Below are 24,212 nucleotides of genomic sequence, written 5' to 3' on the forward strand. Positions count from 1 at the left end.
GCAGATGTTTTACTCTGATTACACAAACTTTATGTAGGAGTAGGTCACAGATAAGAGGTATTTATTTGTAAATTTGACCTCTGACCTCACAGAGATACAGGACGACAGGATATGTGATATTAGAATCCACATATATTGGTATATAATCTCCTAAATGTTGCCAAAAGCAGTAAGGAACATAGCTCTAAATAACATTATCATCTTTTTGACCCTCACTATAGTCTGTATGACAAGTCAGAACAAAAGGTCGGAGGTCAAATGCGGCATTAAATCCTAATGCGGTACATTCCTATGTTGAGAATACACACCACACTTGTAAGAAAGTTATAAGTTAAATTATAAGGCTTTTTTAAAGGTGTTTCTCTATGAAAGCAGTTAAGATCATTATGCAAATACATAGGGCAGCAACTGGGGGACCCCAAAGTGCAAGCCCACCCTCAGTATATTGGGGTCTGGAATAAAACTAGAATTAATTAAAAATGTGTAATTAATTATTTAAAAATAGAAATACAGAGCATTTTAAACTAAGTCAATGTATATTTTAATTACTTATTTATATATCTAGTGAACTATTTCCTGACATTCAGTTATTTTGCTACTTATCAGCAGCAGTGCTGTGCATCCTGCAAATTTCGTTATCGAGTAAATTAAGAGCAGTATTGCAGATACCGATACTTTTAACCTATAAAGGGAGCTTATGTAGGGGAGAGCAGTGTGTTATTATTTATGAGCTGAATCATCGTACATTTGCCAAGTTCAGAACACATTTTCATGAACACCAACACAACAATGTTGTAAGTTTAACAACCCACAGTAATATACTAGTTAACACAGTTTTCTTGTGTATTGATACTGTGGATTTTTAGAGACCTGAAATGTAAATGTGCTGTCTTTAAAGGAGTTTGGGTCAGCTTCTGTTGTGTAAGTTTGTTATAGGCTATAAAGACTTGGAATGAAAATATTTTTAATAAAAACAAGCTTTTAAAAATGCACAGTTCAGTGGGATATAGTGGGATTAGATTGGCTGTGTCTCGGTGTAATCTGTAGTCCTGCGACAGACTGGCGGTCTGTCATTGTGCAATTGCAGAATAAATGTATGGATGGATGGACAATGGGATACATGCTGAACTTTGAGGATAGAAACAAAGTATCAATCCAGTTGTGTTTGTATTGATCCAATTATGAAACCATAGATCATATTAAAGGGTTAGAACCTTCCCAGGAGTGTCCAGCCTACTAAAATTACTCCAAGAGTGCAGCAATGACTCATCCAGGAGGCCACAAAAGAACCAGAACAACATCTAAAGAACTGCAGGTCAGTGTTCATGATTCAACAATCAGGTAGAGACTGGGCAAAAATGGCATCCATGGGAGAGTTCAAGGAGAAAACCAAGGTCCCAAAGGCCCTCTCACATTTACCAAAAACATCTTGATGATCCCCAAGACTCTTGGGAAAGGCACTGACATTATAAATTCACTTGTATATAAAATATAAACAGGGTAGAGTTTTTGGGAAGGAGAAAAGTAGTCACACAAAACCAAAAAGGTCCCTGTGTCAAGCTGTAAACGTGTTTATTTCTGCTTTACAGTTGCACATTTTAACATGAGAGTCTATGGAGAGACAGACTCAAGTGGCCATTAGAGGAACTGCAGGTCTTGGCACAATAACTCACAGTTATTCATCATTTCATACAGACCGATCAGCTCCCTGAGATGAGCTCGGATCCAGTGAGGTACTGACATAGGATGTGAGCGTCTGTCATATGTTGCCCGCTTTCGGCTCATCCTATTGGCTCGTTCCTCGAGCTCCTCCAGCTGTTTTGAGCTGCTGCAGAAGGCCACTGCCATTGAGGGAACACTTTTGCCACAGTTGTACACACACAAAAAGATTCTAGGTCTGACCAATGTCGCAGCCATAGGCAAAAAGATGACAGTCAATAAAATTCTAAAAGGTAATTTATTAACACAATGATCAAAAAGTAAAAGATAAAACAGTCCAGTGTCCAATTTGCCTGTGAAGTAAAAACACACAGTCCAAGGCCAGAGCCAGCTATGCCACAAAGCCAGGTGATCACTCTGGCCTCTGCAACTCAGCTGCCTTTAGGCTGCGGCATATAATTGGCCCTGGCCTGCACAGAGACACAAAGTAACATGTTTCATGTCTCTCTGTGCAAAATGGGTTCAAAAACATAAACAACTGTGGTATACTGTTTGTCCGTGATTTGTGGCAGGATCAGCCTGATATTATTTGTGTCCCACTGTAACTTTACTGTATAAAGAGCTAAGATCTCCAAAATGTCAGCAGCAATGACTGTAGTCATTGGTCAGGAGTAGTTTATAAGAAGTATTTGTGAACTAAAAATCAAGAATGTGGGATACTGTTTGTACGTGATTTGGACAGCCCAGCGCGTGCTCCCGACGCAGGGGGAACTAATTCTGTTGGGGAGACCTACCTTGGCACTTGTGCAGGTGAAGCCAAAAGCAAGATAAGATATGCCTCATCATATTTTCTAGTATTTGGCTTGGAAGGAAGTTAGTTTGGAAACATATTTGCTTCATCTTCTGCTTTGCGTTTGTGTGGAAGCCCTGTCAAAAACCTGCCCATTATATGCTAGCACTCTGCTCTAACCTATGCAGCTTATTGTGAAATTTTGCAGCCAACTTCCGGTTTTGCCTCGCTGACTTGACGCACTGCCTCTGCTTGCTCTATGCAGACGGTGTGACGTCAGCCAGAGTCGGTCAGCTGGCTCCTCCATCTGAGCAGCACAGAGAGCCTCTCCCACAGGGAGACATCACCAAAAAACGCCCGAGTCTGGCCAGCAGCATCGGAAGAGGAAAAGATATGGATAAAACGAGACTATAGTGGGGGATCGGCCATCGGCGATTATCGGGAAGACTAACTAGAATATTTATTTACCTATTTATTAATTATTTATTTTCCCTGCCAGCAATGGCTGGGGTCCATGGCTGCGGCTGCTGAGAGGCAGGTGCAATACCATCGACGAAGGCGTTTCGCTTCTCGGCATGGACGATCTACAGGCTGGCCCAGTGCCCATCCACAGCGCCCAGGATCTGATGCTTTCTGCCGGAGGACAGGGATAACAGGGCCGCGACTGGAGGAGATAGCCCGTAACTGGCTGGAGGAGCGGGAGGAGGAGGAGGAGGAGGAGGAGGGGGTCTATTCATATCAGTTTATTAGAACCGATATTTTCAGCAGGGGAATCAAGGTTATGCGCACACAACAGTCTGCCTCCGTTCTGTAAACCTGCTGCAAAATGGCATGACTGTTCTCCTTTTTGAAGGCAGACTGTGATTGAATGTGCCCCTTCCCCCGTGCTGAGCGCATTCAAAAGCGGTGACACCCTCGCCTTTTAGGAGGGCCTGAAAAACTGTTGAGAGGAGGCGCAGCTTCATCTGGACCACAGCTGCCAAGATGATGGAGCTGCAGATAGACGAGGTGGTCTACCAGGACGACTACGGCTCCGGCTCCGTGATGTCGGAGCGGGTGTCGGGCCTGGCAAACAGCATCTACCGGGAGTTCGAGCGGCTGATACACAGCTACGATGAGGAGGTGGTGAAGGAGCTGATGCCGCTTGTGGTAAACGTCCTGGAAAACCTCGACGCGGTGCTGACGGAGAACCAGGAGCACGAGGTGGAGCTGGAGCTGCTGAAGGAGGACAACGAGCAGCTCATCACCCAGTATGAGAGGGAGAAAGCGCTGCGCAAGCAGGCGGAGGAGGTGCGTTAAAAGAGCTCCCCACACAGCACCACCGGCCACCGCAGGCCCGTCATTATCATCACTTCCAGCCGTCCTGTTCTGTAGGCACATGTGACTCATGTTTAGGCCCGTGACAGGGATTGCTAAACGTATTATTAGTGTCAATGCACTGCAGTCACTCGTAAACACACTGCTTACATTACTTAGGGATATTTAAATCAGTATAGAGACACCACTGGAAGTTTCTTTTTCTTTTAAAGAGGGTCAACCAGGTAAACAACAGGGACGTTTCCGGGATTTCTGAAATCAGGGGGCCCAGGGATGGGCAGACCAAGGCAGGGGTGCACAGCAATGTTGAAAACACTAGGCACAATTATCATAATTATCAATTAGGAGTCCACATGCAGATGGTGTTATTATATTGTTTTGGTTTAAAACAATGTTTTTGCAACATGATAAATAAGTATTTAGATACTTTAGGTGAGTAAAAGTTGTAATCCTGCATCCAAATATGGGTTTATGGCAGAATCCTAAGCATTGCATTACCGGATCATAGTTATTGGTCCATTTATATCTTTATCACTTTAATCTTACGACTGGAGACAATTTTAATCATGTTAATCATGTTGCTACGGGGAGTTTTATGAATAATGTTAATAATAATAATAATATAGATTTTTAGATCCATAGATTTAAATTTTAAAATCTGCTAAATTAGAGTAAATTAAATGGTATGGAGTACAAGGATAATAACTGTACTGAAAATATAGTGAAGTGGAAATAGAAACCAGGAAAACTTCAGTAACATACTTGAGTAAATGTGCTACAAGTAATACACCATCACTCATTATACTCCAGCTCGCATCTGTACTGTAAGAACTGTCTGAGACAATCATATTTCTGGGGGTGGGCAGTGCCACCCTGTGCCCCCCTTCTGACCTTTGAAGTTAAGCACATGCATTGAAACAAAAGACATCTTACAGTTTTACCCTCGTTGTCTGTTTATCAACATCAGATTCTTTATGAAATGAAGTTAAAATCTAACATCGATTAATTCTGTTACTACAAGTTTTCCAAATATTGCTGTTTAACTTTAAAGTTAAAGTTAATAGCTTTGTCACTATTACAGATTTTTATTATCACTTTTTTCCTGCCAGTACTCCAGCTAACCGTTAACAGTGCTGCTACCACCATCATCACACATGGAATTTTAAGTGCTCCTTCCTTAAACTTTAACACAACACAGCAGAAGTATATGCAAATATAACACAAACACAGTATGCAAACACAAAGTGAGGGAGGACATGTTAGCAGGACATGCATGAAGATAAAGGCACAGTCAGCGTGACTCTCTGTGTGGGCGTTTGCACTCGAAAACAGTGAAAGAACAGGAACACAAACAACAAAAAGTGTGTTTCAATACGGGGCTATTAAATTACAGACTGAACTCCACCTGCAGCCACTTTTATCTCCTCTGTTTTTACCTGAGTGGTGTCATAACAGCAGTGAGATCCTGCAGGCAGACATCATAAAGCAACTTTAATCCTCCTCCCATCCAAAGAGGCCTCAGAGTATCACTGGCAGCCTTGCTGGTGTCAGCTTAGCTCAGCTTTTAGCCCACTTTGTCATCTGCTCTCCCCAGCGCCGTCCCCTCTGTTAGTTATCTAGTTTGTTTTCACTTTAAGCTGCCTTGTATTTAAGCTTCGGTTTAATATCATTACAGACTGAAAATGCTTATTGTGAAAATGAGATTTTGTAGGGCCAGTACTTGAAAATGAACATGTGCTGCAGGTTAAAGTAGGTGCTGAGCCATCAGTCGTGCCTCTGCAGAAACTGAAAAGGAAAACTGTAACAACAATGCATGCCTTTACATGCTATTTATATGTGTGCCAAAAAACCTCCAAAACACTGTATAGAACTCAGATCTTCTCTTTGTCGTCAGCAGGGACTCTTTTCTTGCCTAGATTTTTGTCACGCACATGCAAATCTCTCTTTGCACTTCTGGCACAAGCTGTCTCGAAGACATTGCATATTTAAGATTTGAAGTTTTGTGCAGGGCTGCCCACACTTTTGCACAAACCTGTACTTGTTTGATGACCTTAGATGACAAATAAACAGACAGTTTTCTCCATCACTGGGGTGCAGAGGGGGATGGGATGATGTGCAAATGGGTAGAAGTCACAGGAAATCAATAGCACACAGAGCTCACTGGGGGAGTCTGGGACTGTAATCTGATTTGTGCTCATGAGAAGCAGAGAGAGAGTGAGAATAACAAAAGCAGAGAGAAAGAAACAGACTGAGGGTTTTATGAAGCTATGGCAGAGGCGAGGCAGCCCAGGCCAGATCGGAAAGAGTCTAAGGATAATAAGAGGAAAAAGAAGCAAACAGAGTCTGAGGAAAACAATAATGCCTCCTCCTGCAAGACATGGACAACAACAAGCAGAAAAGGCAGCTCACATTACAAAGTTATTAGAGCTAATGGTAAACAAAGACAACAGCCGCATCTTTTTACTCATGAAGCGTTCGACCGAGATACCCACAAGCACAAATTTAACCATTTTGTAGCATCTCCTGCTAAAACATCCTGTGTTTGTCTCCAGCCATCTTTTCCCCATCTCTCTTAATGTGATTTACATACAAAGGATTAACGAGCTATGCTCCACATGTTATCTTAACCTCTAGATTTTATAATAATTTCAAAGATTTCAGATTTTCCTCTGCTCCTCCTAATGCTGTTGTGACTTCACACCCTCCTCAGATATCACTCAGATATAACTCCTCAGATATCAGTGTGGTCACAGTTGAGCGTGTGACCACACTGCAGTCACACTTAGAGTCAGTTTGTCAGGAAAGCTCCTTAGTTTCACTTGTCACACATCGCAGGATTGCTTAATGAGAATTATTCCGACTGGACCGCGCAAACGTTCATTCCTACGCTGTGTCACGTTACCTGTCTGAGTGCTGTTCGCACAGTTTAAAGTTATTTATGAGAATGCACCGTGTTTTTCTTGCTTCTGTAGTTACACCAGTGCACACTGCAAGCTGTGCCTCACTAACACTGCATTTTAATGGAAAGCGATGTGCCTTTACTTGCACGGGTTTAGGAGCCTCGTGCAGATAAAGGCATGGGGGATAGAGGGATGGACTTGAAGGGCACCTTCCCAGTCTGAGGGGGGCAGGACGAAAGATATTGCTGTGTTTTGTTTCAGCGAAAAACAAAGACATCTAGTGTGTCACAAAGACAGTGTTTTGATGCGTAAACTCGGTCGTTTATCATTGAATCTATAGTATGTTAATGCTGTGGATGTTCAGCAGGGACAAGGCTGGAGGTTTGCTCTTCCTGCACCATGAGTACAGTGCAAAAACTGCAGCAGCTACAAGAATGCTGCAGCAATCACTCTGCAATTTCTCCAAGAATTTCACATTCTCCTTCTGCTAAAGCTGCAAGGAGACCACAGCATTAGTGTTGTTTACTGTGCTGCGTGGGTCAGGGTGTGTTTTGCCACATATTCGGTAACTCATTAAACTTGGTTAAATTCTTTAGTGACCTTTTCCCTGTAGCCGTGGAGATATTTCTACATGTGTCAATGACAAGTGTTGTTCATTCCCTGCAATTAATGCTTTAGGTACAGCATCAGCACTGGTTGTATTTTCAGAGTGCTGTTGTGTTGCAGTGCTTGCTATTTTGTGTGGCGTGTATCTGCTGCACGTTGGTGTTTCCAAGGTCTGTCTGCAGTCAGAGGATTACCGTATTAAGACTTTGTGGACTTGCGGAAAAAAGGACGTCATTGTGAGCAGCTTTATTTAAAAAAATGGAACAGGCAGCATGGCGGGGGGAGTAGGCAGCTCTGTGTTTCTGCCTGTATTGTGAGATAAATCTATTACAGACAAACTGTGAAATACTTTTACCATAATACACAGATACTACTGGCACATATAACCACATGTAAAGTGAGTTCAGTTTTCATTTTTTGACATGTGCACAAAAGCCCCGATGTATCCTGAAAACACACTGCTCTGAAGCTGATATGAACAATTATGTAATTCATAGACAATATGAAGTAAAATGATATGCTGTTTCCCTTCATATGAATTATAACAAAAATGCAAATTTTATGTGCCCTTTCGCTTTTAGAGTCTGTAAATTAATTTCTCAGTCTATTTTTTTCTCTTGTTTGCCTTTTATCAGAAATTTATTGAATTTGAGGATTCGCTGGAGGCCGAGAAGAAGGACCTGCAGATACAGGTGGAGTTTTTGGAGCTACAGGGGAAACAGCTGGAGCTGAAGGCAAAGAACTATTCTGACCAGAGTGAGTGCATAGATGTCATGTTATATGCAGTGCATGTAGGACACCTGGCTCAAAGGGTGACCCTTATACCGAAGGTTGTACTGCTTACTGCAGGGTCCTGGGTTTGAGTCCGCCCCAGGCTGTCCTCTGAAGGTCATCGTGCTCCCGCTTTTCTCCACTGCCTTCCTGTCTACACTACACTGTCCTGTCTAATAGAATATGCTGTACATGTGGCTGCTGAGGCTCATTCAAAACACTGGAAATAGTGTTTAACAGCTGTGTGTGTGTGTGTGTGTGTGTGTGTGTGTGTGTGTGTGTGTGTGTGTGTGTGTGTGTGTGTGTGTGTGTGTGTGTGTGTGTAAGAAGGAGGACAGCAGGAGAGATAACACAGAGGCTCCAGGATACATTTCCACTGTAGTTTTGAAGGGAAGGCAGAAAGAGAAGTAGACACGCTCAGGATGTATTTTTAGACTTTGGTTGATTTTGAAATGAAACACTGATTTTCTTTGCTGTACATTATAAATACAGGCATCCAGTTAGCTTTGGGATTTATTTATTTGTATGTTTGCGGGGATCCACTGTACCCTTAATGTTTCTTTGTTTCTCCCCCAATGATTACTATATTAAATAGTGCAGCAATTTAAATACAAGCAGGCAAACATAAATTTGCAATCATTTCAATTTCATAACTTTGCACTCCTACTATGCAATCCAAAATGATACTTCATGTCCATTTAATTGGTGAAAGGTTATAAAGTGAGCTGGACGTCACTGCTGTTTAAATGTACTTTTGTTCTTGTTGCTGCTGAAGTTGATGTTGTGTCCGTCTGCTTCACAGTCACTCGGCTGGAAGAGCGAGAGTCAGACATGAAGAAAGAGTACAACGCTCTGCATCAGCGCCACACTGAGGTGAGCAAACCTTGGGCCCTCCTGTGAAATCACAAGAGTTAGATATTCTGCTGAACACCTACTCTTTTCTTTTTGATTTCTAGCTAGGATTTATTACACATTAGGCCCCATATCGGCATAATCCACCAAACATGCTCACAGTCATTTCAAATATTCATGATACTAAGCTTGAATGATACAGCCATCATGAGCGATGTTTCAGTAAAAGAAGCAGAATGGTGTTTTTTTGTTTTCTACAACTCAGAGTATCTAAATATGTGTGATATATGTGAAGTATTCAAAGCACTTTTGACCCCCATCAGTCTGGTTATCCATTAATTCACAAAACACAGTGTGTAGTAGATTATAGGTCAATCATGAAATAACTCTAATCTTTTATATTGTCAATGTATTTATTTAAAGAGGACGATGTGGTTCAACATACACTATATTGCCCAAAGTATTTGCTCATCTGTCTTCGCACGCATTTGAACTTGAGTAACATCCTGTTCTTAATCAATAGGGTTTAATATGATGTTGGCCCACCCTTTGCAGCTATAACAGGTTCACCTCTTCTGGGAAGAAGACTTCCACAAGTTTAGGAGTGTTTATGGGAATTTTTGACCATTGTTCCCGAAGCACATTTGTGAGTTCAGACACTGACGAGGTCTGGCTCACAATCTCCGCTCTAATTCATCCCAAAGATTTTCTGTTGAGTTGAGGTCAGGACTCTGTGCATCCTAGTTGAGTTCTTCCACACCTAACTTCCTCATCTACAACTTTATGGAGCTTGCTATGTGCAATGGTGCACAGTCATGTTGGACCATCTGGGACCCAAAACTGTTCCCTTAAATTCGTTAGCATGAAGTTGGCCAAAATGTCTTGGTATGCTGAAGCATTAAGAGTTCGTTTCACTGGAACTAAGGGCCTGAGCCCAACTCCTGAAAAACATCCCCACACCTTTATCCTCACTCCACCAAGGTTTACGCTTGGTACAGTGCAGTCAGACAAGTACTGTTGTCCTGGCAACCACCAAACCAAGACTCATCCATTGAATTGTCAGACAGTGAAGCGTGATTCGTCACTTCGGCTTGGATGCAGCTGTTTTCATGGAACTGTTAAACTCTCCACACATTGCTCTGAGCTAATCTGAAGGCCACATGAAGTCTGGAGTTCTTTAACGATTGAATCTGCAGAAAGTTGGCGACCTCTGCACACTATCCGCCTCTGCATCGGCTGACCCTGCTCTCAGTTCCTGTCATTCCCAATCGCTTCCACTTTGTTATAATACCACTAACAGCTGACTGTGGAATATTTAGTAGTGAGGAAATTTCATGTGTGAACAGGTGGCATCCTATCACAGTACCACGCTGGATTTTACTGAGCCCGTGAGAACGACAGATTCTTTCACAAATATTTGTAGAAGCAGCCTGCATGCCTGGGTGCTTGATTTTTATACACCTGTGAACATGGAAGTGATTGGAACACCTGAATTCAACAGTCTGGAAGGTTGACTGAATACTTAGCATTAGCACTATAGCATGCTACCAATATGGAGCATGAAACTGACATTTATAGCTATTGCTAATTTTTAACTCTTATTCCTTGCTGGGCTTTTACATTCATAATGCACAACATTCAGTTACATAACACCACAAGATACTATAAGCAAAAGTACAATAAATAAATAAATAGTGTAAAATATAGTGTAAGAAAGATAGATATTGCCCTGCTCTCCGGTTGTTCTCAAAACGATTTTTTGTTCTTGATTTCTTGGATCACAGATGATCCAGACGTACGTCGAGCACATAGAGCGGTCCAAAATGCAGCAGGCGGGGAGTAACAGCCAATCAGAAGGCACCGGCTGTGGACGATCGTGAGTGTTTTGTTTTTTCTTTCATTTATATTCTGTGTGTGTGTAATTGTCTGTTTCTGTGGATCTGAACTATCATGTTTTGCACAGATCTATCAGGCTTTTCGTGTTGCAGCACATTTCTTGTGTTGAAGCTGGCGCCGTTTGTCATCAGCCACACTGAACAGCTGCCGTGTCCCGCTAACAGAGAGGAGAGGCGATGTGCAAACAGACACAACAGTCATTATAAACCTCTGTGGAAAATAATTAGAAAAACGAAGGAAGTTTGACTTTAATGTGCCAGCTTGTTGTGTTGAGCCAGGGCCAATCCCATGGGCTCGACAGCTAGAAGAGGAGCGGGACATCTGGTGTAGCTGCCTACCTAGGCTCCAGATTAGTCACTTTTAGCAATATGTCCACTAACTCATAAAATACCCACAGTGAAAGGCATGCAAGAAGTTTGCTCCAGACTTCTGATACTGTAAATAATCAATTGAGTAAATGATGAGCATGCTTTCAGCAGTACCTATCTTTTAGTTTTAGTTTCGATTTTTTAGCCTATTTTTCCTGTAAAAGGTGTCAAACTGTGAGATTCTTGCATGCAGGTTCTCTTGAAGTCTACCGAAAGACTGTGACCGACTATGTTTAGGTTACAGATGACCATAAAAGTCGTAGCAAAACCTTCAGCTTGCGGTTTTTCTTCTTTTTTTTTTAAACAGTGATATATTTGCAGGTTTTTAATTGAATCCATTTGTCCTTCTACGAGTGGATGTCCAATGTCAGTGGCTGCAAAATGAATCCAAAACATTATTGATTCAACCCCGAACAGTTGCAGAGATGGTCTCATGGTGATAATCTGCACCCTTTTTTCCCCCTTTCCTTTTTTGGCATTTGCAAAGTTTTGATGCAACTTTGTGTTAAGTATGCAGGAAAGATTTCCCTTCAATAACTTCCCTGTGATGATTATATCTGTGCTCCAGAGTCTCCTAAATCTTGTTGAAGGGTTGAAGTGAGAGAAGGGTTTGATTTGTAATTGTTCCAGAAAGTTTTCTTTTTCTTTCTGAACTAAACAAAACCTCCAGTATTGTCACTAGCTGCCATTTCTCCGAGGCTCTGATTGAGTTTGCTGTATTTTTGTTGACTTTTCCTCCTTTTTGGACATCAATTACTTTAATCGTCTTGCTGCCATTAAGCTGCTGGGACAGGACTTTGCTTCCGCTGGCCTTTCTTAACCATGACTGTGAACAAGCCAGAGCCCCAAAAAACTGAGACACTAGAAAAAGTTAAACACCAAAAAGTTAAAACACCAGATTTTAAACGTTAAAGAGAATATTTCATCTTCACCTCAGCTCATTTTTTCCTCACTAAGTAATGCAGTTACAGAACTTTTGACCAGTCGTGCTCAAAGCTTTCCATGCCACTGTGTATCGTGTATCTCTAAAGTCAATTCGGCTACAGCGTCTAATGAAATGCATCTCAATCCTGCAAGTCTTCATCAACTGTGCTTATTACTGGAGAATGCATGAGGACAGTGTTATAGGTGGTTATGGGAGTCCTGCTGGGGTGTTCAGAATTAATAAAGTGAACATTTGATTATCCGAAGCAGTTTTAAAGACAAGACAGTGAAGATGTGCAGAAAAAACGAAACAAACTGTAGTTTAACTAAATGTGTAAAAGTGCGTGTTTGTTTGTGCGGTGTTATGCGTCATGGCATGTTCCTGTCTCCTGTCCTTCTCTAATCAGTGTCTGTCTTGTCTGTCTTGCTGGCTTGCTCTCTGTGCTGCTGTTTGCACAGTCAACGACACACATGGAGGAAAAGGTAAATCCAACATGATTCCTCGACTGCCTCGCTCCGCTTCCCTCGAGTCTGAATTAAAAATATCCCTCCCCTTATATTTGCTGCGCTTCCACACTTTATGGATGAAAGTATTCCCTAATGCACTTAATTTGCTAGTTACCGATGCTTTAAACATCTATTTATTATGTTGGATGCATCAGTGATGTTGTACTTCAATCTTAAATTAAGGACTAAGGAATGGATCAAGGGTCATGTTAAGCATATTTTCCCGATATCTCCCCCTACCTTCTCCTCTTTCTCCCTCATGTGTTTCTGCCAGTCAGTTTGTCCCCCGTCTGTCTGTCTGCCTGTCCTGCTTGTCTTTTGCTTTGTTATATATAATTTTAAACATCAGGATCTGAGGTTGTTTTTTCTTTGGATGCTTTTTGTTGGGATTAGTGAGATCAATGCTGTCATGTCTGGGCAGTAATTGTGATGTTTAAACCAAAGGTTAGTGTAGCTTCACACAAACACATGGTGCAGCTAGTCTGGACATTTCCAAAGGCAGCAACAAAGCCATAGCACATCTAAAACTCATTAGTTTACATGTACGGGGTTAAATCTATAAAAAAGCCAAGTGTTAAACCATCAGTCTGTTGTTTTAGCAGTTTTTGGAGGTCATGATGTGGAGCCTCTGCTGCTAGCTAAAACAGTTGGTGGATCTTTTTGCCTGTGGACTGAAACAAAATAGCACTCTAAGCTAAGCTAACTGACAGCTTCACCTTTATTGTACAGAGACAGCAACAAAGAGTCATGAATGAGAGTGTGAGTGACTGTCTATAGCGGGGGTGTCAAACATAAGATACCGGGGCCAGAATCGGCCCAACAAAAACTCCAGTCTGGCCCATTGGATACAAACTGTGGAGGGGGGAAAGATTTTGGACTAACTATACATTCATAGAGCTTTTTGTAGGGCTTTTCCTACTGATAAAGACCTCCCCAAATGCCATTCATACTATTCTAAAGCAGACAAGTAAGAGTTAAGCTATTAAAAGACAGAAACGTGTTAGCGCGGTTAGCTTGTTAATGCGTTGACGCTGTCCAGCCCCATGCACGGGGCGATCCGCGGTAACTCGTTAACGGAGATTTGCCGCGTTAATGCAGCCATGGCGTTAACGCCATTTTAAAGAGATTAACCTTGACAGCACTAGTTTTTTGTTTTTTTCAATGTTAATGATAGAAAAGCATTTATGTTTAGGCATTTTAGCATTTCATCCTGTAGAAAAACTGAATTGAACTGTTGAAGTGCACTTCTTTTTCCTATATTTAAGATATCTCTGGATTTTTAAAGGTGCAGTAAAAAGGCTTTAAATTGACAAAGGGTTGAGTTTTCAATAGTATGATCAAAGTGAATTGCATGTGGCCACGGTGTAAAGTGAGTTTGACATTCTTGGGCTATAGTTTAACCCAGGCACAGACTTAAAAAACTGGTTTTGCTTTGCATTATATGCCTGCCAGAGTGAGCTCCAGCACCCCGGGGGGGAAGGGCACTGAATATGATACACTGAAATAACCAAGAGGCAGTCTCACCTAATCTCCACCACCTCTGTGTCTCCTCCTCCAGCAGCAAAGCAGAGCGCCCACCATCGTTGAGCCTGTACCCTGATGGCATGGTACGTGGGGGACTCGGGGGGGCTAGGATGATTCCCGGGAAAGACATCTGGCAGGTCAGCGAGCTCGGCCACTCTACCTTCAGCTCTGCCTACCAGGTGGGACAGAAAATGGCCCTGTCCTCCTCCCTCGGCCATAACAGCAGCCTGGGGAGTGGAAAGGGGGAGAGGCTGGCATTACTGCTGCCGGCCACACCCACACGGACCACCTCCCCTCCCACGCCTGCTTGTGTCACTTTTGAGGAAATTAATTTTGCATTGGAAATCTCAGTTGTTGTTTTTTAATCTAATTAGTTAGGTATAAACGATATGTTGACCCAAGCAAGCAGGGACCGCCGTTAGATGTTTGTTTTTGGCTTCATGCAGTTTTTTCTTGTGTCCTTATTTTACTGTGGCGTTGTGAAGCTGCTTTTTGTGTCGTGTTTTAGTTTACGCTTTTACGCAAAGTTTAAGCTCATGTTTATTAATGTTCATATAAACTGACAGCATACAGTGCTTCATATGTTATCCAAGGAAACCCCATTTCCTTGAACTCAGTCTGAAACACACAATTTAGAATTTTAATATACTCAATACAATTTAAATGACTCAGCATAATTTTTTTTATCCACAAGAGTCTAATGTGTTTTGCCTTACATATTTAGCCCCGTCACTTTACCTATTTGTTATCTAAGATAAATGTTTAAACCCATTCCCAAAATAAAACAGCAGAAAATTCCCAACTTTACAATCAGTGAGCAAAGTAAGAGACATCCCCGGCCTTCTTTCATTGCACGATGCTCATATAATGTCATTTGTGTCTCACCAAGGAGGACGGATCAGAGTCGGACTCGGTGGCGGCCACACCCAGCAGCACAGGAAGTAAGTCCAACACACCCACCTCCTCTGTCCCGTCCGCCACAGTCACCCCCATCAACGAGAGCTTCCACGGGCACGACTTTGACGTCACGCGGCCTGGAAACCGCAGGAAAAGCGCTAAGCGTCTCAGCCGGAATATGGAGGTGCAGGTTTCCCAGGAAACCAGGAATGTCAGCATCGGTAAGAGGATGTCACTGAGCGTGTCCTCACTTCAGAGGTTTGAAGTTACGCTGCATAAAATGTCAGTAGATTGCAGAGTTGCTCACAAAACGTTCAGACAGCCACACTCGGTACTCTGCTCTTCCAGGTATGGGAAGCAGCGACGAGTGGTCGGAGTTTCAGGAGCTCATCGATTCTACACCAGAGCTGGATATGTGTCTGGACCCCCGTATTTATGGAGGAGGAAACAGGTACAAGCAACAGTGTAGCTGCTTTAAGCACACAGTGTAAAAGGATATCAACATCCATGTTTTCCTGTCAAAACAAAGACAGAAACAGGTCTAGAAATCCTTTAGGTGGTCAGAGCTTTGATGGATTAGTCCTGCATGTCAACAGCATTATATTATATATTTATTAAATAAATAAATATATGAAAAATAAATGTGTTTTCATGTGTTTCAGCCCCTCCCAGGGCATAGTTAACGAGGCCTTCGGCATCAACACAGACTCTCTCTACCACGAGATCAAAGACGCCAAGTCGGACATCATTGGGGATGTGGATGCAGGTGCTGAGCTGCTGGGTAAGAACAGGATTCTGGTTTCAGTATGTTTTGATGTACTCATTATTGACACCCTAATCCAAGAGCCCCAAAGCCTGAAAGATAAATCATTTTCCCATGAAAGTGCAATGCTGGTCAGCAGCACATGATTTACTTCAGAGGAGATACTTGAAAACAAATAAAAGCGCCATCTTTACCTCGTCCTCCCAGGGTGACTTTTACTATAAGCTAACAGGCCAATATGCCATGTTATTGCACTCTAAATAGAGAAAATAAGGGCAGATGCATGTGCTGTGTGCGCGTGTTACACAGAGCCAGCATTTGTATTTTCTTTGCACTGCAGGCTCCGAGCTCCATGCGAGGCTGTGCGAATCTGCCGCTGCACTAACTTTACATTCTTTGTCTTGCATGGGGCGCTGCAGCGCACGTCTGCATCACCACACAGTCATCCTAAAAAACACACAATCTCACACATCCATGCACTTTTTCTTTCATTGTTTGTCTTTGTTATACTTTGCTCTTGTTTTTACAGCAGTTTTAGGGGCAGAGGAACAGTAAATGGAGCAGATTTGAACAGATGTTTTTGTCACTTATGTTCACATTACTCAGTTTAGATGCCCACTATCGCACACACCCCATTTTGGGCTTATTCACACTGGGAGATTCTGGGAGATTTTGTGTATCAGTATTGACTCACTATCCCTGAGTTTTATGTTACAGAAGCAGGAAGCGCACTCTGACCCCGTCTCCTTGTCCATCTGTTAACCTCTCACCCATTTCCTTTTTTCCCCTTTTATGTGCTTCTGCCGGTGACACCCATAGGCGAGTTCTCAGGTGTGTATCTGAACACACGTTGGTTGGTATTGTTTTCTCTTAACTCTCTCAACTCCTCTCTACTTTCCAAAATCCACTTTTAAAAGTAGATGCTAATCAGTGGATATAATTGATAACAAAGTAACTTTGGAGTTATTGTGATGCTATGCTAGTAGATGACAAGTGTCAATTAGCAAGCAGTGCAGTGGTTTAGTTCCAGTCCTTTGAGGTAGCGGTGAAGTAGCAGTTAATTTTTTATTTTTATAATATTTTATTACTAGAAGCCATCCCTGTTTAATTTTCAGTGAGGATTTCAGTGGTGGGTCCTTTCAGTGGGTCTTTCTAATAGATTTGATGATATAAAGGTCAGATTGTCCTTTGGTTCTGTAGCCATGCCTAAAAACCAAATCAATAAATGCTTATCAGCGTCTTCTCTCCTCTCTTCCCGTTCTTCCTTTTCTTTTTTCCATCTCTAATCTTCACCCTTTCCTCTTTTCTCTCGTCTCCTTTTCTTCTCTCCTTGTTTTGCTTCCAGTCCCTGATGATTTCTTAGGTAAGGCGCCCCATGCCTGTGCTCACATTTGCTTTAGCTTTCACATCCCTCTGTTTGTTTATGTTATGTGGCTTCTTATTTATATTTTCTGTCATTTTTTTTATTCCTCATATGCCTGAAATGTTATCATCCTTCGGTAATTGCAGTAAATCTTTCGGACATTATAGAACATTAAAATAATCCAGTGTTAAAGAGATGTTGCAGAGCTCTTATTCAAACAAATACTAAATGTATATATAGTGGAAGATATAATAACAAAAGAGAGTCAGGCAATGATAACAAATTAAGAAATGCATGAGCTCAAAAGCAGTCATGTGATAAAGAAAGTTTTCATATGACTGTGTGCAGTTCAAGAACTATGTGATTCAATCACCCTGTGATTCAGTGGGAATTAAGAGGGTCAGTAGCTGCCAAGCAAATGCACTTGACTAACTGACCATCGGCGAATGTGAGCACCTCCATCAAAGCAGAGGTTTTGGCAGTTTGCTGGTCTGGAGGAACGCTAAGGAGGAAAGACATCAGCGATGATCTTCGAGAAGTAAATGTTGATGCCCAACAATCTGGGAAAGGTTAAAAGGTCATTTCCAAACAACTTAATTCTACAGTGAGAAAGATGAAAACATTCAAGACAGATGCCAATCTTCCCATGAGTGAATGTCTCAGGAAATTCTATAGGCGTCTATAGGCATGTTAAATGTTACTGATAATGACAGTACAATTAGAAAAAGACTGAACAAGTATGGAGATACTTTCTCATATTGCACAGCACCAACAACTCATACCAGCTGTCAAGCACGGTGGTGGAGGGGTGATGTTTTGGGCTTGTTTCTCAGCCTGGACACCTTTAAAGTCATTGAGTCAACCAAAATATTCTACAGTCAAGTGTGAAGCATCTGTCAGACGGCTCAAACTGGGTCATGGCACAGTGATTCCAAGCGCAGCAGCAAATCTATAACAGAATGGCTGAAAAAGTAAAGAATGAAGGTGTTGCAATGAACCAGTCCAGTCCAGACTCAAGGTTTTGACTGAAATGCTGTGGTGGGACCATAAGAGAGCTGTGCATAAACAAATGCTCACAAATTTCGATGACCTGAAGCAACATTGTAAAAAAGAGTAGGCCAGACTGTCATACAGAAACCAATTAATTCAAGTTATTGCTGTTAAAGGTTTTTCTACTGAATCATGGGGTCTGCTTAGTTTTTTCACAGGTCTGCATCGAATGATGTGAAAACTTTCTTTTTATTTCTTCAGGATGAAATTCTTTAATTAATTTGAGCTCATTTTAAATTTGCTGTCAGAAGTGTTAAAACATGACATCCTGATACTGAGGAGTTATTTTTCCATCCCTGCAGTGACATCACACACCACAACATAAACTTACACTTTTAATCCAGCGTATAATATAATCCACTAAATGTAACACCTATAAAGACCCATTGGCGTTTTTGTTTTGCTTGTTTTTGATGCGTTCTCATGTCTCAGAGTTTCTCTGAGTCGATGTGAGCTTTGCTTTTGCTTTTGCTTCCATGTTTGGGTTTTTTTTTTGGGGGGGGGGGGGGGGGGGGGGTTTCAGTTCAGTTTGGGCAATAACGTCGATAAATAGAATTGAATTTTCAACACGATGACATGTTTATGCATGATAACGCTAATACTATAATCATTAAAAGATGAACCCTGAATTTTAAAAATTTTGCAACTAGTTTGGATTTTGTGTTTAAGGTGAAAATAACCTACTTTACTCTGTCTACATTCAAGACATAAATGATAAGAGCAATGAGTTATTTTTAAGATTTCTCAGTATGTTTCCAACATTTTACAGATAAGTCCTTTGTTAGCTTGACTTCTCCTTGTTGTGAATAGTAGAACTTCAATCATTAATAACTTATTAAACCTCTTATATGAAAACTCATCCTTTGTCCCACACTTACTTTGGTTTGCCTTGAAAGCAGCGTTAACACATAAATGGTTTTCTCATCAATCAGTCGATTGAATAGATCGGCTTATAAATAAATTATGATTTTTGTTGTGGGGGAGTAACAGTGATGTGAATGTGATTGTTTCAGGGATGAGCAAGGAGTGGGAGAACATGCTGGCAGAGAACAAACAGCTCTTACAGACCAAGTAAGAGACTCGGTGAAGCCTAATATGCGCCTGATGATGCTAACGTCACACCCTTTCTGCATTTCATTCAAAGGAAACGCTGAAAGATTTGTTTTTAGTATTGAGACACTTGATCATGGTTACCTCCTGTTTTCTTATACAACATGTTCTTAGACCAAAACCCTACATGTGAATGTGAAATTGCAGCTGGTAGTTTCCCACTATATCCCCTTTCTGTCCTTTGCTTGGCAGAAATGCTCTAAATATTGTCAAAAATGACCTTATTGCCAAAGTGGACGAGCTGTCGGGGGAGAGGGAGGTACTGAGGGAGGAGCTGGAGGCGGTGAGACAGTCAAAGAACAAGGTGGATGCCAGAATCAAGGAACTCGAAGAAGAACTCAAGAGGTAAAAAATAGCAACGAATGTTTGAGTCCTTGCACAGACGCAGGATGCTGTGCTTGCTTTTGTGTAATTTAGACTTTAATAGGTTTTTTCACATGACACCCACCTTTAAGATCATCAGTAAAACAATCAAATCAACCCGCAGCAACATAAATGATTAAAATGATCTTAATGAGACATGCCGACATCTAACTGTTCTATTTCTGTTAGCTAATAAGCATCTTTAGCACTTTATTGAGTTCAAATGTTATTGTTTAGTAGTTGCTTTGGAGGAGTATGTAATCTGTGTTTTTGTTTGTTGGCTGCAGGTTGCGAGCAGAGGCTCTGGGGGCTTCTCGGGACTCCAAGGATGAAGTTGGTGATGATGTGAGTAGAACTGTGCCTGCCTCAGGCTGAACTACTGATGCGTTCATGTCTCTATACAAATATGAGAAGCAGAATAGAAAGTCTTCAGTTAGCTTTCAGACTGAAATGTCTAGTATTGGTTTGGACATCTTATCCTCTCAGATCTGTCTCATTACTTTGTGGCACAGATTCACCAAAGTGCTGGAAACATTCCTTAGAGATTTTGCTCCATATTGAAGTGACAACATCACACAGTTGCTGCAGATTTGTCGGCTGCACCACCAGCACCAGCGTTACCCAGGATGGATCCATGCTTTCATGTTGTTTACACCAAATTCTAACCCCACCATCCAAATGTTTCAGGACAAATTGACACAGTGGACCAGTCAAAGTTTTTCCAATAGTAGCACACGTAGGCTTTTCTGCTCTACTCGAGTACTCTGTACAACAATCCTCATTCGCCCATATATACAAGCACTTTTTGAAGTACTGTTCCTATCACCTTCTCTTTTTTGGACCATTCTCTGTAAAACTTGGAGATGATCATGTGAGAAAATCCCAGTAGATCACCGCTTTCTCAAATACAGCAACGCGATTGGTTGAATAGATATTTGTGTTAACAACCAGTTGATTGGGTGTACCTAATAAAGTGGCCAGTGCATGCATATGCCACAGGCTAGTTTTAGGCTGATGTAGAGAGGGATTTCCAAATTAACACCAGGTCTCTGTTCTTTCATGTGACCAGTTTTCATCGCCGATGCAAGACGGCGACATGACAATGACCCAGCGGCGGCGATTTACCCGGATGGAGATGGCCCGGGTGCTGATGGAGAGAAACCAGTACAAAGAGAGACTGATGGAGCTGCAGGAGGCCGTACGGTGGACAGAGATGATCAGGTAGACTTGAGAGAACAGGAAGTGAAATGCTTCTGGGCTTAAAGTCAACACAGAGTTTTCCTTAAATGTGAACCCATATTCTGTGTCAGTATCTTGTTGTTCTGAGGTGGTTTTTCTGAGTGGCATCATATTTTTTATGGCATTTTTAACTGTTTTTATTCAATTTTTGTCATTTTCTTATACTTTCCAGTTGTTTTCACTTCATGTGCCCTATTTATAATGTTAAAAGTGTTATATTATAGTACTATAAATAACTTTTATAAGTAGTCTTATTATTTTAATTTCATCTCTCTTTCCCCCTCAGAGCATCCCGTGAGAATCCTCCCATCCAAGAGAAGAAGAAGTCTACCATCTGGCAATTGTGAGATTCTGCTTTTAATCAGCTTTCTATAGTGATATAAAAGAAAAAGAAATATCCTAAGCAAATTTCTCTTTCTGTCCATCTTCTAGCTTCGCACGTCTCTTCAGCTCATCATCCAGCCCGCCGCCCGTCAAGCGGCCGTTCTGCAACGTCAACATCCATTACAAATCTCCCTCACCGGCCGGTTTCCCTCAGAGACGCAGCCACACCATGTGTCAGATCTCCACCTCCAACCGTACCCTGGAGTTCTTCCCTGAAGAGTGAGCGGCGGCTGAACTTCCCCACATCACGCATCACTCTAAACCCCCACACTTGTCTGCTAAACAGCTCGCTGCTCGCTCGCTTGTGGCCACTCAGACCTCTTTTATTTCCCCTTAAACGCAGTTTTTTGACCACAAATGTTTGTCTGGTAAAGACACAAAAGCCACAAAAACACCAACCTCCCAATCACACAGACACAGAGGCCTCCAATTTTCTTCTTTTATGTCTTAAAACACTAAACTGCACGTTACTTTTAGTCATTTTAGAAGATTGCTTGGCGGTAGTTATTGCACTTGCTTTTACTTGCCTTCTCTTCTTCATCTCTCTTCTCTTTGTCTCCTGCTGCTGGCTGGCCAGGCTGCTAACGCTTCGCTTTTTTCTTCTCTTCCCTTCCCTGCCTCCCGCTTCTTCCAGACTGGCCAGTAACGGTGTTGCGTCTCTCCTCAGTGACTCGGCGATGTTGGCCCGCCGAGAGCAACGCCGTGAACAGTACCGGCAGGTTCGTGAGCACGTGCGCCGTGATGACGGCATCATGCAGACCTGCGGCTGGAGCGTGCCATCTCGATTCAAACAGGTACCCAGAGTGCTGCCTGTGCGAACAAGAAAACACACATAAGGAGAAACATAAGATTTTAACAAAGCATTGACTGGCAAGAGGGTGAATACTTAAGTGCGTTCAAAATAATTTTTAAAAATCTTTTGTAAAGTTGTGAAAAACTCCAGGTTCCACATTATCTCCATATTAAATGAGAGTGCCAATTACTTGGGTTTGAATGAATTTCTTAGTAGTTCTCAATTACGTTTGCTACTAAAAGTTCAGTAAAACCAATATTCAAAGTCCCAGAAGTTTGATTCTGTTCATCTGGACGCAGCGTCTTTAGTCGGAGAAACGTTTTGTCACTTGGATGTGTGAACAGAATCAACTTTCTGGGATCCTTACCTGGATGACTGATGACTGAGCATGCATCAAGACAGTCTATGAAGTCATTTCTGAACCTTTGAACAGCTACTGGATCTTATTTAAAACTATACATGCCTCTTTTTTTAATGCTAATTCTTATATGTGAAAGTTGAGGGCATTGAGCATTATTCTGCAGCACACTGTCAGTGAGAGAAGATTTCATTCAGTGATTTTAAATTTGCTTACCCAAGCTTCAAAGTGAAATTATCACTAGTTGGCCCTGCGGGGCATTTGTATAAACAGGAAATAAAAGTACGCAAAAGCCAGTGAGAACATGTGGTCTTTTTGAAGTTTGTCTGCTAATGCATGCAGAGCTGTTTAAAGTTACCCAACAGAAGTAAACGAGACGGTTGGAAATATTTTCAGCTGTGGTTTAAACGCATTTGGTACTTTAGTGAGCATTTGCTTGACATGCTGGACAGCATGACTGACTCTGAACTAGCTAACAAACTTCCTGTTTACTGACATGATGGAAAAATATCTGATCACTGGATATTTCCTCTTTTTAGGGCCACACTCTGTAAACCTTAGAGTTGGTTGTGTGGGAAAATCCCAGTAGATCATCAATTTGTGAAACACTCAGATCAGCTCGTCTGTCTAAATGCATAAATGTACAAAGATCCCGCCATGTGGAAACAGGTGTACCTAATAAAGTGGCCAGTGAGAGTATCAGGATATACATAATTGTTAGAGGAATCCGTTTATTCTGGGTTCTGGCTTTTATGAGGTTTGCTGATTTTAAAACTGATCAGCACGGAGACGAGCCGACAACCCTCAGTGTTTGATTTTAAGCTCGCAGCATGGAAGCGTGCTTTCAATTTCGGCCAGCGGACTTTAAGGTTGGCTCTGTGCAGCTTGAAGGCCAGAGTGCAGAAGGTGCTGGTAGGCAGGTGGCTCTAACTCTGGTCTCCCACAGACTGGTGGTCAGACGGACAGCGCTCAGGACAGCCCGCTGAAGAGGCAGCAGGCAAGTGAGACCGACAGAGTGCCAGCATGCGCCTTTATGGCTCCCTCTCCCTTTTAACCTTCCAACCAAAGCTCTGACCCCTAGACAGCAGCGGACAGCTAATAGCAGAGGAAAGACGTGCAGATGCTTAAGGAAGACTTTTATTTTGAGCACTTCAAGTGAAGGCTTTTAACAAAAAGACTATTCTGTGAGGAAAAGGTTGCCACTGTACAGTACATTCACTGTTCCTCTGGAAATGCATGAATAGTTTTGTTTTTCAGCATGATGCAAATCAGAAAAGGCTGTATTTCGAAAACATACATGTGTTACACACCTTGCTCTTTGATGAAGGCCTTCCTGTGGAGTTTATTCCATCTGATCTCCTCTCCCTCTGCTAGTGGTGTTGCAACCTTTTAACCTCTAACCTCTGTCTGTCTCAACCTGCCCTACTTAACATATGGATGTTACTCCTGTGCATTATCTCAATATCTTAAAGGAAAAATCCACTTGGAAAAATACTCACAGTCACCAAGTCATTAGGCAGAGTTTTGTCAACCCGAGATGTTTAGATGTCTCATTTTACTCCTTTTGCTAACAGAATTCTATCAATATATTACGATTTTTCAAGTAGAGCTACAAATGTTAGCAGCCGTGTAAAGATTATACTTCGGTTAGAGAGCTGCACTGTTTTGCACCTGTGTATATTTACTGTGCCAGTCATTTCACCTCCTTATAAAGGTGCTTTAACTAAGTGGTAAAATGCTTTTACCCTAAAATTATGTGTCTCACCTCATGCATAATG

General features: G+C 41.9%; 1 protein-coding gene across 20 annotated transcripts in view; it reads left to right on the top strand.

Annotated features, from left to right (window-relative positions):
- The first annotated feature begins 2,724 nt into the window (after window positions 1-2,724).
- mapk8ip3 (mitogen-activated protein kinase 8 interacting protein 3) overlaps window positions 2,725-24,212 on the top strand; it is a 32,815-nt gene continuing 11,327 nt past the window's right edge. For 3 of the 20 annotated variants that reach the window (XM_080904429.1, XM_080904447.1, XM_080904442.1), the window contains exons 1-19: window positions 2,725-3,739; window positions 7,908-8,028; window positions 8,846-8,916; window positions 10,680-10,771; window positions 12,543-12,566; window positions 14,149-14,251; window positions 15,004-15,232; window positions 15,360-15,462; window positions 15,674-15,792; window positions 16,594-16,605; window positions 17,120-17,137; window positions 19,201-19,258; window positions 19,490-19,642; window positions 19,948-20,005; window positions 20,730-20,881; window positions 21,186-21,242; window positions 21,332-21,502; window positions 21,918-22,077; window positions 23,381-23,431. In XM_080904429.1, coding sequence (XP_080760555.1) covers window positions 3,434-3,739; window positions 7,908-8,028; window positions 8,846-8,916; window positions 10,680-10,771; window positions 12,543-12,566; window positions 14,149-14,251; window positions 15,004-15,232; window positions 15,360-15,462; window positions 15,674-15,792; window positions 16,594-16,605; window positions 17,120-17,137; window positions 19,201-19,258; window positions 19,490-19,642; window positions 19,948-20,005; window positions 20,730-20,881; window positions 21,186-21,242; window positions 21,332-21,502; window positions 21,918-22,077; window positions 23,381-23,431 — 2,058 coding nt within the window. In that variant the 5' untranslated portion in view covers window positions 2,725-3,433. The remainder of the gene's footprint in view (window positions 3,740-7,907; window positions 8,029-8,845; window positions 8,917-10,679; window positions 10,772-12,542; window positions 12,567-14,148; window positions 14,252-15,003; window positions 15,233-15,359; window positions 15,463-15,673; window positions 15,793-16,593; window positions 16,606-17,119; window positions 17,138-19,200; window positions 19,259-19,489; window positions 19,643-19,947; window positions 20,006-20,729; window positions 20,882-21,185; window positions 21,243-21,331; window positions 21,503-21,917; window positions 22,078-23,380; window positions 23,432-24,212) is intronic. The other 17 variants (XM_080904441.1, XM_080904438.1, XM_080904431.1 and 14 more) reach the window with 16 other exon arrangements.

This window comes from Rhamphochromis sp. 'chilingali', assembly GCF_963969265.1.
Source record: "Rhamphochromis sp. 'chilingali' genome assembly, chromosome: 15".
In the NCBI taxonomy this organism is placed as follows: domain Eukaryota; kingdom Metazoa; phylum Chordata; class Actinopteri; order Cichliformes; family Cichlidae; genus Rhamphochromis; species Rhamphochromis sp. 'chilingali'.